Genomic DNA, 13037 nt, shown 5'->3' on the forward strand with positions numbered 1-13037 from the left:
TAAACAAATTTCGTTAAAGGCCTCCAGACGCCATTGAGATGGCCAACATATATTTATACTAATTTTACACACATTAATTCATTAAATACTCTCTAGCCCATATTCAATTTAGACAATTACGTATTTGTTAATGTTGGCGAACGTTGGTCATATACCTATTTCATTTGAAAATGTTTTAAGTAAAGGTCCTCTTATTGTTTATATCAGATGAGCCTGAATTGGACAGACTATGAAATTTTATAGGAAATTTGATTCTGTGAACAAAAAGTTTTCTATAAATATGAGTAAAAAATTGCTTCTTTAAAAAGCTGATGTCTAATAATTTCTGTGAGTGACGGTTTTTACAAATACATGCGCTGTTTAACAAAAGATAATAAAAATTGTAAAGATTACAACGATATAAAATACATAAGATGCATGGATTGGAAATTAACAAAAGTGATCCATGCTTACATGGAAACAGCTGTTAAGTTGTTTAGAACAATTTAATTAGATACAAAACTGAAAATAATTTTTATTGCATTGTCAAAATTATTATGTGGAACGCTTAGACATTAATAACAACGCTGCAAAAAATGTTAACATTCTATACAAGTAACAATCAATTGTCTTACACATTAAAGTGCCATTTTAATTGTCTAACATAATAATTATTTTGATGATTCAAACAAAATTATTTTTAGATTTGCATCTAATTAAATTTTTAGATATTTTAGCAACATTGTTTTTTTTTACGTGCAAATGATATGTCGCAGTCTGATGCGATAAAAAATTAATATTTATTATCACAAAAGTTTTCTATTCTGAGATAAGTTTTCTAAGATTACCGAGATTAGCGAGAAAGATCTTCTTTTAGCTCTATTAAAATCGTAATGTAGACAAATAATACATATTTCTGTAGATATATGACGTACCAAGATCAAGAATTCGCACATGTTCTGCCTGTCGCGAAGCAACGACCGAGACATTAATACGTTAAAACAGATCTGAGCTAGACTTTTTTTTATATGACCAACTCGCGTTTATATCGCATAGTTTTCCTCGTTAGAGTCGCTATCTGTACTTACAAAGATCATTCTCTTATTGTACAAAAATTATTGTCTCTGTATATTTCGTTTCTTTCATCTAGAATTCGATGTTATTGAAAATATAATAATTTTTTTTTAAATCGTTGATTTTTCAAAAATGTATTTAATATAATTTTAAGCGCAAAGAGAATATGACGTATTTTAAGCATACGAGCGGTCTATTTAAAAAATTTCAGACTTTGTCTTTATAATTGTAAGATTTACTGTAACAATACTCAAGTATATATTAAGTTGTTGTCATTTATCGTCATTTTGGCGTATTTTATGTCAAAATAACGTTAGTTTCTTACTTGGGTAAGCAAATACTTTGATGTTACTTGTTTTTTTTTACATTATTTTAATGTCATTGAGACATTAAAAATAATAGCAAATACCTTAGCTTGTGTGTGTGTGCTAAATAAATTGCAAGTTCCAAAAAAATTGGGGAATATAACTCACATTTAAATATAACATAAAAACAGAAGTATATTAGTTAATTATTAATTTATAAACAGAAGTATTAGTTGATTATTAATTTGTTTTACAGGCTTCGTATTCGTATTAGTCATGTTCTTACATTAACGGTCTTTATATTATTGAATATTGTAAAAACAGAAGTATATGAACTGGACAGCTTACATTTGCAATGAGCCTTTCAATTTTTTGAAGGTTACTCAATTTATCCAGCGAACAAGCTGACGACAAATAACGTCAGCGTATTTGCTGGGTATTCAACACAATTGAAAGCATCAAAGAAAATTTACATGCGGATTACTTACATTCCTGAAAAATGTACACTAGAACTGTTTCCAAAAATGACGGCAGAAACGTAACAACTGAAAAAGGAAATATTTTAAATAATGTGAGAGTGAATAAATTGTAGAAAAAGCTCTTTAACAAAAACGATAAAATTCAGGTACTTTTTAAATAGATCTCGATCTTCTGTTGTTTTTTTTTTGGTTTTATTGTTTGTAAAATTTATGCAGATAAGTCTTTGAACGATGTATACGAGTCAAGAATTGAATCGATCGGTTAAATATGATATTCTGATCGCAACATCCTCCAGGTCATCGTGAAGAAAGAAGCGTCACGTAGTCTAACAATGGCACCACAAACGCTGTGGCTGGTTCTCGTTGTCTGCTGCAGATTTAATCTGTCAAAATGAATCACCATTTTGATGAGCTCACGGCTAACAAACATGTTCAAAGAGAGTAACAGTTTACGAAGAGCTAAAGGGTTCGCAGAAGCACAAGACTGAACCTAAATTTACCAGCAATTACCGACAACTTTTTTTTTCTCTTTGACACTTTCAAATAAAGTTAATAGACGTTTCCATTTTCCGGGGACAGTCCCCGGAATTTTTACGTACTATTGGTAGTAATTTGAAGAATGACAAATATTAAAAGCATATATTTAATATTAAATTTTTGTTTACTTATATTACAGTTTGTTAAACAAGTTAAAATAATATATAAATATATATAAAATAATATTAGTTTTAAGCATTGATTATTTAAAAAAAAAAATATGATCTGTCTTCGGATTCAGTAAAAAAAAAAATGATCTGCACAGGTCGACTTTACTGAGTATCTAAAAATTTAACTAAATATAAATCTGAAATTAACTTGTTAAACCATCAAAATAATTATATATAGAACGCTAAATCCTTTGTCTTTCCACTTGCTTTTTAAAAAATATTTCTTGAGGTTGTGCTGTTACGAGAACCACAAACTTTAACGATTGTTTCTCTTCGAAGAGGATAGCTTTGTTTTAACTTTAGATTCTTTTCAGGGTTGAAGGGACATCATTAACAAGTCCTAGACGCGCGTCAAAGATACACAAATTTGGAGCGATGCATTCTTCTCCGAAGGGTCTACGACTCTACGTCTACATGAAAGAATTTCGTTTGATGTTCGTGTTCAAATTTACTTTATATTGTTTGCGATGTGAGAACTAACTAAACTAAACTAGGACGAACTGAAGAACGAAAGTTGCTTAAGTTTCCATCGAGTATACTTAATGGGAAAAACGTAGTATTAAACATTATTTTAAAATATTAATGCTTTGCAATTTGCAGTTGAATATTTGAAAAATTTTTGTAGAGAAAAATCTACTTTGCGTTATGATTATCAAGCTGCAAAAGAATATATGTTTATTTATTTCAAATCTACAGAAAGAAATTTGTAATATTTAAAAAAATGATTATTTCTACCGTCATTGAATTAATCATTTATATTTATTTAAATTCATTCATATTCAAAGTTTTGCTAAAATAAACGAAATATAATTAAAATATACAGATGTAGATTTTAAGATTTAATTTTTTATCTATGCTTGGCTATCTTTTTAAAGATAGATTTAAAATCACTTTTCATGAATGTATGAAAATGTAACAGGAAATCCGTGTTCAAATTTTAGATATTTTTTACAATAAATTATTTACAGTTTCAAGATCTTTATTTAAATATCAAATTATTAATATTCTTGTAAGATGCTTATTAACATCAATATTATTAAATTACTTGTCTATTTAATATATGATATTGCTACTCTAGTTGTTTATATAATTGCGCGTCAAGACTGGAAAAGATTTTGGTATGTGATTTGCAGAATTGGATATGTAATATAAAATTGAGCCAATCTCGAAGAAAAGTGAAAATTTTATTATTTTATTACCAATAAGAAACAAAAGTCTTAGTGATTTAATTGGATTTTATAACTGTACGAGCATTCCTGAGCCTTTAGATTATCGACGCGAATTTATTATTCTCGAATAAGAGTGATATATTATATTTTCACTCTTTTCTTTTTAGTTTTTTCTTTTTTTTTAAGTAAGACTTCATTCATGGAGTGATTTTCACTTCAAAAGAGTGGATCTCACTTGAAAAGAATGAAATCTCATTTCTATATATAAACAGTGAAAAGTCTGCCATTCTTGTTTAAGGGTGAAAAGTATTTTCACTGCTTTTCAAGACCGGTTTAATTTACAATCTTTTGGAATAAGGTTTCACATCGGAACAAGATTTACAGAGCGAGCACGTTGAGATCCCCGAAGACGACTATCGGCGGCTAGCTAGCGGCACGTGCGACTGGATGAATGAAAGTTTACGAGGATAGTAAGAACAGGTCAATCTGCCAATTGACCAGCCAGTCAGTATAGTCGGTACCGCGCGAACGTACGGATCTCTTCGGATCGTTTCTCCCTTGAGCCGCGCCGGCACCCACACGGCGCAGAAGCGCGCGTTCGGCGAGAGATACCTTCACCAAGAAAAAATCGGCCGCAACCGGAGCGCACGGGGGCAGATAAGGGTGCTCGCGACGTGGTGGGGGATGGTTGACTCTGGAGTGGCCGTTCGGAGTCAGTTGCTCTTACGCTCGCCAGCCAACGTGACCGCGTTGCGCGCCCGCCTCGGCTCGAACAAAACCGCGTGACGCGAACGTCACGGACCCGTATCGAGAAACTATACGAGGAACGAACAGCGGATTCTGAACGTGCGATCAAAAAAAAAAAAAAAAAACCACACGAGTGTGAGACGAAATCGCGGGTTTTTCGCGAGGCGAGAAACATTCGACGGAGATTCGCGGCGGAAGTCAGTGGGTGGGAAAGTTGCCCCCTCGAGAGGAGCAAGGAATAATGACGGGGGATGATCGTGAAATTGCCGCGACAGCGCGAGGACTGCAGGGATTGATTTTTGATGCGGAGAACATCTCGTAGTGCTAAATCGCGGCCGTGTGGTGGACTTTGTGCCTGGTGTCTTCGAGGACGTATATAGCTCCTCCGATCCGACGCAGTTTACTCGAAGCGACGATCGTTGCCCGCTTCTTATCGTCCGATCGCTTCGCCGGTCGTATATTGAAAGAAACCGCGGAAGAGGACTGATTACATTAGCGTGTATTACTGCCTTTGATGCAACCGGATACACCCCGCGTCACTACTACGCGTCATCGGCTCCCGTCGAAAGAGAAAAACACCGCGATTATTTGCCTATCAGCAGTTCCGCGATTTGATCGTGGGAAGCGTCACGAGGGAAAAACCTGAGAGAATAACATCGGGAGATAAATATGCGCGCCTCTACCTTCACGAAAGAATCCACACGCTGAGAAAAGGAAATCTCGTTGCGTTAAATGGGGAATTTCGGTGGAAAGAGAGAAAAAGTGAGAAAGAGAGAGGATCAACGAAAAAGGTACAAATTAAACACTGACGGTTCGATCTGTCCAACATTCTAGTCGCGATAACCAGAAGTTCAATTACGATAACCAGAGAGAGAGAGAGAGAGAGAGAGAACTTTGATTTATATAATCAAGAATTCGTTTTGTACTTCTTGTCGGTGCCCAGCTAGAGCGACTTTCTTCCATGTGGCAACGTCTGCGTATTTACCGCGCGTAAACGAATTCTATTGTCATTCAAATAATTCATAATAATAAAGCGACGTCACAGGTTTCACAACGCGCGCTCCCCGGAACGTCTCGCGCGTGTCGCCCCGCCGTTTTTCCCCGGATATTCGGCGGAAGTGGCGAAAATCTGAATCGCGAAACTCCGACGCGCTTGCCGATGCGATCGCTCGCACACGTGACGTAACGACGACAGGCGTCGCGACGCCCGCGTCTCGAACGGTCCCGATATGAGGGATCATGCGGTGGCGTCGTTTTGATTGAACGCGTCCGAAGGTTCATCGAGAGGAACGAGAGGAGGGTGCGATATGACCATCGGCAGTTGAGAACCGCGCCGGTAGAAAATCGCCCCGGAAGCTGATCGTCTGCAAGGATCTACGGGGGGGAGGGGGGGAGGGGATTATTATGTTAGGAACGGGATTGTGCTTTCTGCTGGCGTTGCTGCTGGCGGGAACGGCCGTCGCGCTCCTGCCGGAGGATCTGGAGGATCGCGCCGTTCCGGTCAGCCTTCAGGAAGAGTGCGCCTCGAAATGCCCGGATTTAGACCTCACGCAGGTAAGGAAAATATCACCTTCCGGTGATAAGAACGAACCGATATTAAGGTTGACATAGTCGAACTGAACAGTTGACACTTCCGTATCGTCGAAGAATGTTGAAATCTCTAATAACGTTCGGGAAAAGAGCTGATATCTATCTCCCTTCAGGGATGATAGATATATCTTTAGATATGAAATGTTTAATGTTCTGTCTTTCGATTCCGTTCGCTGCTATTTAAAATTTATCGAGAAAACAATGTTGCGAACAAATTACGACTCGCTTATTTCAACGCGGAATATGTCTACCTTCGCTTAGATAAGAAACGGGACCTACTCGCGCATGTAAAATGAGAGGTAGATAACAGAGGCAGCGATTTTGGGAATGAAGTGATAGTTTGTTTATTTGATTCCAGTATGTACATTGAAAGAATGACAGATAGACTACGATTTGCAAAATTGCAATATTGATTACGATGTTTTTGACGTATACGGAATTTTTTGTCTCGCTTATCAGTGTTATTTACGAATACCTTAATCGTGCATTGTATACTGTCTTATTATGAAAACGCGCGTAGATTTCTTGAGACATAATTCTGTTATTATAATTCGTATTAATAATAATTGCGCAACGTTATAATAAGTACAAACGCGATAAAAAAAATATAACTGATTAATTATATTATTTCATTATTTTAAAAAATATTTTAAATATTACACATTCACATACCTATACATGCTTATACGTATATTTATTTATTATAAATAAAATAATAAGAAAAATAATTTTTTATTAATTTAGAAGTGTTATAAAAAAATTTCATCGTATTTTTTTTTAACATTCTTCAAATTAAATAAAATGATTTATAAAACTGTTTTGTTTATTATGTTCCTTGAAAAATACGGAAATAATTTTTTTTAATAAAAAATTACGTGACTTACTATCACATATAAGCTCTTCATTTCGTAAATATTATCTCGATAGTCGCGTATAATGATTCGCGTATTCATCAAACTTTCTATTCGTCGTCTAATCAGCTTTCACGTCTAATGCGAATATTGTGGTCGACGCGACGCGTTAATTAATGAGGAATATTTAAAGACCATAGTGTTGTTCTTGAAATCTATGCCGATGAGCTGATTTGTCGCTTCGACGACCTAGTTGCGTTCTTCGGCGATGCAATGCACGTAAGCGTATCCTTGCAATGTTGTGACTCAGTTTTTCCCTTCAAATTGCGAATTTGTCTGAAGACAATCGCGTACTTCTAGTAGACGTGCTTAGATTTGATAGGAACTCCGACATTTGTTTGAATGCCACGGGTATTGACGTTATCCGCCATTTCCAACAAAAGCGTAGATATACCTTGCGACGTTGACAACAATCGATTGTAATAATCAAGTAGAGATGTTGATAAGAAAGTAACAAATATACCAATGCAAATAATACGCAAAAATAAATAGAATATATTTCAAAATTAATTAAAGGATCAGATTGAAACCGATTCCTTAAAATAACATTTTGTTATTTTTGATTTCTAAATAATGAGGTAATAGTATTATTTTAATACAAAACATGTGATTTAAAAAAAATCACATCTAATTAATCCACACATTTTTCTACTTAAATTATTCAGTTTCAAATATATGCACTTGATAAATAAACTAAAATGTCAGTTAAATTAATACAGTTCTTGAGTTTAGATTGCCATTGTTTCAATTGAATTATGGATACATTGAGTAGGAACAGCGGTAATCTAAAGGGTTAAAAATGACTCAAATAGAGAGTTCAATTTGACATTGTGACATTACTTAACAATGCAGCCTTTCTATTTTTCGGACGTTGACGTTTAATATAAAAAAAAAAAAAAAAAAATGAAATAACGATGGTAAAAAGAGGTATTCGGGATGAAAGGAACAGTATCGATGCACTTTGATATCGCAAGCATCCCCAGCCGCGGACCGAGCGGCACGAAAATGGCTGTGCGCGAGCGACGAAGGACGTATCAATTTAAGTCCACTCTCCAGCCCGACTGTACCATTCATTAATTAACTTAACTACACGACGGCGCATCATGGCAGCCCATAAGCATAGCGTCGAGGATGAAAGACGAGCACGTAACGGATACAGGGCCATATCTAATCCCTTTCTTACAGAGAAGGACGAAAAACGTCGTTCTTTCGCGCGCGCCGCCTTCGCCGACTCGGATTATTGTTCATTATATGAATTATGACTGATCACATGTCGCATCGCGCACACGTATACTCGGTACGATCTAAATTTTCGGATACACTTTATACTTCGTTACTTTTTTCTCTATTCTACGTGATCGGAATTTTTAGAATTTATACTTCATTATTTTTTCCCGGCAAATATAATCTTAATAATTTATAAAATATATACATTTTATGAAAACGTCAGTAAAAAGTATGAGGAAAACTTTTTGAAAATTTTTGCGCCCGCTTTACTACACTTTTTATAATACGTTCGCGTTCTGAGATTGAAAATTTCGAAAAGAAAAGCTTTCATAAGATAAAAATTGTACATTTGAATTTTACTAAGAATATATATATTTATAACGCAATCAGAGTGTTACTTTTACTTTATTACTTGCAAGCAGCAAAGTAAACTGATCCATTGCGACAGCGTGCGAAAGACCTCGGCATGAAAAAGGTTTTAATCAATGCGTTTGACAATTGACGTGAACGAAATTGGTACCAATTATCAATTTAGCTCTCCTCTCAAAAAAGTTCGCCGCCAACGTGCGCCTTTTGGTATCAGATCATCGCTCGACTTTGCGTGTAAAGACAATTCTTCCAATATTTTTTCACACCGAAAACATGTGTGACAATTGCTCCAAAGCTCTATAAGCGTTATATTAAAAAATGTCGGCAATGATAACAAAAATTAACTGTGCAAGAAACAATTTTGGACAAATGTGATGAGTAAAATCATTGTAACAAGAGTACGTCTAAATTTTAATTATTCAACTAATTTTTAACTGCACGGAGAAAACAATGTCGTTGATCTGGTGATTTATCTGGTGATGCCAGATTAAATAGTAAAATATGGAGCAACTATTATATTTATGTGATTGCCTGAACCACAGTATAATGATCGAATGACTTGCAGCAATGACGGTATCTGGTTATAATCGGACTGTTCCTTGATCATTTAACTATGATTGTTTTAATGAACTGCATTTTTTGGTTCGTTCAGACGAATTGTTGATATTAATATTTATTAATTTTTATTAATTATTTCATTCTTATTACATCATGCTTTGATGTAATTATATGGATATATATATAGATATAGCTTATCCATGGTGATCACACAACCAAGTTTTATTTGTCACAGCCAGATAACGCGTTACTATGTTATAATGTAGTTGACATATCTAAATAATATCCATACATATACCTATCACATAAAGATAACTACGATGATGTAGCTGTATTGCCCACAACTAAATACTTCTAATTATGTAAACCATATCTTTTTTTATAATATAATTTTTAATTACTTTAATTATTAAACTTGTGTTGCAGATTTACATGTTACGATACCCTATTTCTTACAACAAACAGATGCCGCGCGCAGACTGGCGATGAATTAATTTTTACTAATTAGCTTATGACAGTTGCGCGATATTGTAAGTCATCGAACTCTCGCAACCCTTCCTCGCCCGCGCGCTAACGAATCAATTATTCCGCCGCCGTCGCAGATAAAGGGAGAGTCGTGGTCCAGAAAAAAAAATCACTTTCTTCGATCTCTTATCTGCGCAATGCATAACTCATTCTTTCTTACTAATCATCCCCCTCCCCCTTTGTTTTCAAATGATCGAAGGAAAGGGAGTCACGCATAGTTTCACTAATAATTTATAGATCCGAATCATGATTCGTACAATAAAGTTACAATTAATGAAAAATAATCGGTGTGCCAATTGCGTGAACGAAAAAATATATAAGTAATTGAAAACAAAAAGTATTATTAGACACCGCGAGATTAAATTTGATCGAATATGGTTTCCTGCACTTATTGCATTAGATTTTAATTGAAAAATCTCAATTTTAAAAGGTACATAAACCGGAAAGAATTCGCTCCTTTAAAGAGATTAACCTAAAATAAATTTTTATGCAATTTAAGTTATCAAACGTTTAACCTCTGTGATAAATGTGGATAAATATAGCATCTTTTAGTTACACAATATGCTATATTCTTATTGCCTGTATTGATTATATTGTTATACAATCTTTAATTTCATCGATGTATCTTTATACAAACAAGTTCGAGATCAGAGAGAACTTTTTCTTGTGTAAAAGTAAATAATTTTATTTGCAAAATGAGTTTACATAATTTATGTTGTTTAATATCGAGAAATATTAACGATCTGAAATGTTTAAAGTAGTCTCTCATTTATATTAAAAATGATGCAAAAAAATGGTGCCCTCGTATTATTTACTATACACATAAGGATAGTAAAGTTCTTATCTTTCATGCTTAGAAGATAACCTTAAGCTTGCATAACATCCAAAGAATATTCCTCAGACGTCTTCATTTCTCGATTGTCGGCCCTGACGTTCTAATCTCGAATCGGTACGATAATTCTTATTTAACGTAATAAATAATTTATCGTTTCTCGATGTCGCTCAGGATATATAATTTATTCTAATACGTCGACTTTAAATGTCATAATATCAACACAGGTAATTGATCAAAAGTAAAGCTATATCAACAAGAATTACCGTACGTAAAAATTGTTTAAATAATGTATAATGTTTATCTACTTAAATATTGTGTATTTATATATTTACTGTATATATACACTTATTGCACACATTATATAAGTATAATATGTTATAATTGCACGCATCTTTGTTAGAAACAATTTTATCTCATATGTAATTTATAGTGTATTTTTTGAAATAACAAATAAACAATATTGCGTTTGTATTGTAAAATAAGTAATGCAAAATACTTGTGGACAAGTGACAAAAAGATAATGATGTTACACTGATATTTTACTTTTCAACATTTTGACGTCAATACGTATAATGGAAACTATACTAATATGAACAATGGAAACGAACGGTCTCGAAGTTCTTTAAAAGAATTTAGCTAAATACATTTTTTTTGCACCGTTAATCATTAGAATGCCGAAGTTGGTTTCTAAAATTAAAAAAATTTTTCAATATTAAAATAATTAGTGAGAATTTAATTTAATTGTTCAATATTATTTATCACGTTTAAGTCACGTTTTCTGTATAATTATATGTCTAATAAAAGTATTTTCACATCCGTATATAGCTAAATTTTTAATTGTAAATATCTTAGCAAAATAGTTCTTTCGCTATACAACTGGAAATATTTTAAAACAAAAAAATTTGCAGAAAATTTTATTTGTGTAATTAAACGAAATAAAAACATTTAAAGCACAAATCTCGAAAAAAAAGGTTGTTCAATAAATTCTGATACATTCTTTTAATTGAATAATTTAATTTTTGGAAGATTATTTATTCTAAAAATGATATTTTTATATTTTGATGTGAAATAAATAACGTGGATCCATCGTTATACAAAATACAACATGTCGAACGAGATTCTCCGGATTCTCGCGCGACGAGCCTATGATGTTACGTCGAATATGCAGGATCGTCCGGCATGCAACATTATATGTGTAGCCATATACAATGAACTTCCTGTCGGCCACATCCTCTCACCTACAACGGCGGGGAAGGGAAAGGGGGGGGGGGGTTCGCATCGGTAATCGTGCGAATTTCACCTTTAATCGTGACGCAAATCTGGAGCACGTGACGCGCTTCATCGTGCACGTTATCATTTTAATGCGAGAATTACGAGTGAAATCGACTTACATTCCTTATAAAGAGATTTTGCATAAACAATTTCTCATTTGACGACATAAGACAAGATAAGACAAGATGAGAGTCAGTATTTTCTCGCGTCAGGGTGATATTTTCGCGATCTAGGTGGACAAAATTATTGCGCTAAAGAATATTTATTTTTTCTTGCGTAATTTTGTACCTTGACAAATATAAACATCCACAATTTTAGCGTACCCTGTACGCTATTTAGAAGACGTATCGTATAAAAATTTAAATTATTTGTTAGAAAGGGGGAGAATTTTTTACGTTTGTTACGTAAATTATATCTTTTTTAACATTCAAGTCTTGGAGAAGCAAAGAAGACAAATATTTTAAACTTTAGCGCAATAATTTTGTCCACCTAGATTGCGAAAATGTCATATACTTTGCGAAAAAATGTCCGAATAACGGAACTTTTGTTGAACATCCGAGAAGAAGGACGAGTGTCGATACGATGAGATTCCTTCTCAATTTTATTAATTAGCTCTCGGAGCAAAAATTGAGACGAAACATCAGCTGCCACTCATTACCCGTTCGAAACCATCCCGCGGTTGATTACTTTTAACGTATATATGTGTCAACGTATGTACGCGTTTTAATTGGGATGACGTCAGTTGAGAACAGTTGGTACCGCGTTTCCCAGGATTTGTTTGCGTTAAAAAACGCAACGATAACCCAGAAAAATAAGCAAAGTGTAATACAATTCTATCTTTGACTGCGCAGAAGACAATAAAAATATGTTTATTTATTAAAAAAAAAAAGTTGAATATTTTGAATCACACAGATCAATCGCCTACCGATAGAACGAAAATTGATACTTTGACAGAATTTTTACTCGTCGCTCTCTCTCTCGGAGACCGAAATCTTTGATCTATCAGCAACAGGACGTAATGGATCGTCAATTCAGCTTTCATGGGGGTTTCTTCCTCCCGTGGTGGACTCCATACGAAAACGTACCGATCTCAGTAAAATGGATGTGGGTAGACCCGTATGCAACTGCAGTGGCGATGCATTAGAGCAAATACCGAGGAAGATTAATCGCGTGTGATGACGAGAGGGCGACACTCCCCTTTTCTCAGAAATCCAGACTGCGGGAGGGTTGCGTCTTGATATTTTATTCATTTTAAAATCGTACTCTTGGGGAAGGGGGGGGGGGGGGGGG

General features: G+C 34.4%; 1 protein-coding gene across 1 annotated transcript in view; it reads left to right on the top strand.

Annotated features, from left to right (window-relative positions):
- Window positions 1-5864: 5864 nt before the first annotated feature.
- Window positions 5865-13037, top strand: part of sev (receptor protein-tyrosine kinase sevenless) — a 36597-nt gene continuing 29424 nt past the window's right edge. Inside the window, exon 1 of the mRNA XM_018540952.1 lies at window positions 5865-6014. Coding sequence (XP_018396454.1) covers window positions 5865-6014 — 150 coding nt within the window. The remainder of the gene's footprint in view (window positions 6015-13037) is intronic.

The sequence above is a fragment of the Cyphomyrmex costatus genome, unplaced genomic scaffold (genome assembly GCF_001594065.2).
Source record: "Cyphomyrmex costatus isolate MS0001 unplaced genomic scaffold, Ccosl1.0 scaffold273, whole genome shotgun sequence".
Lineage (NCBI taxonomy): Eukaryota > Metazoa > Arthropoda > Insecta > Hymenoptera > Formicidae > Cyphomyrmex > Cyphomyrmex costatus.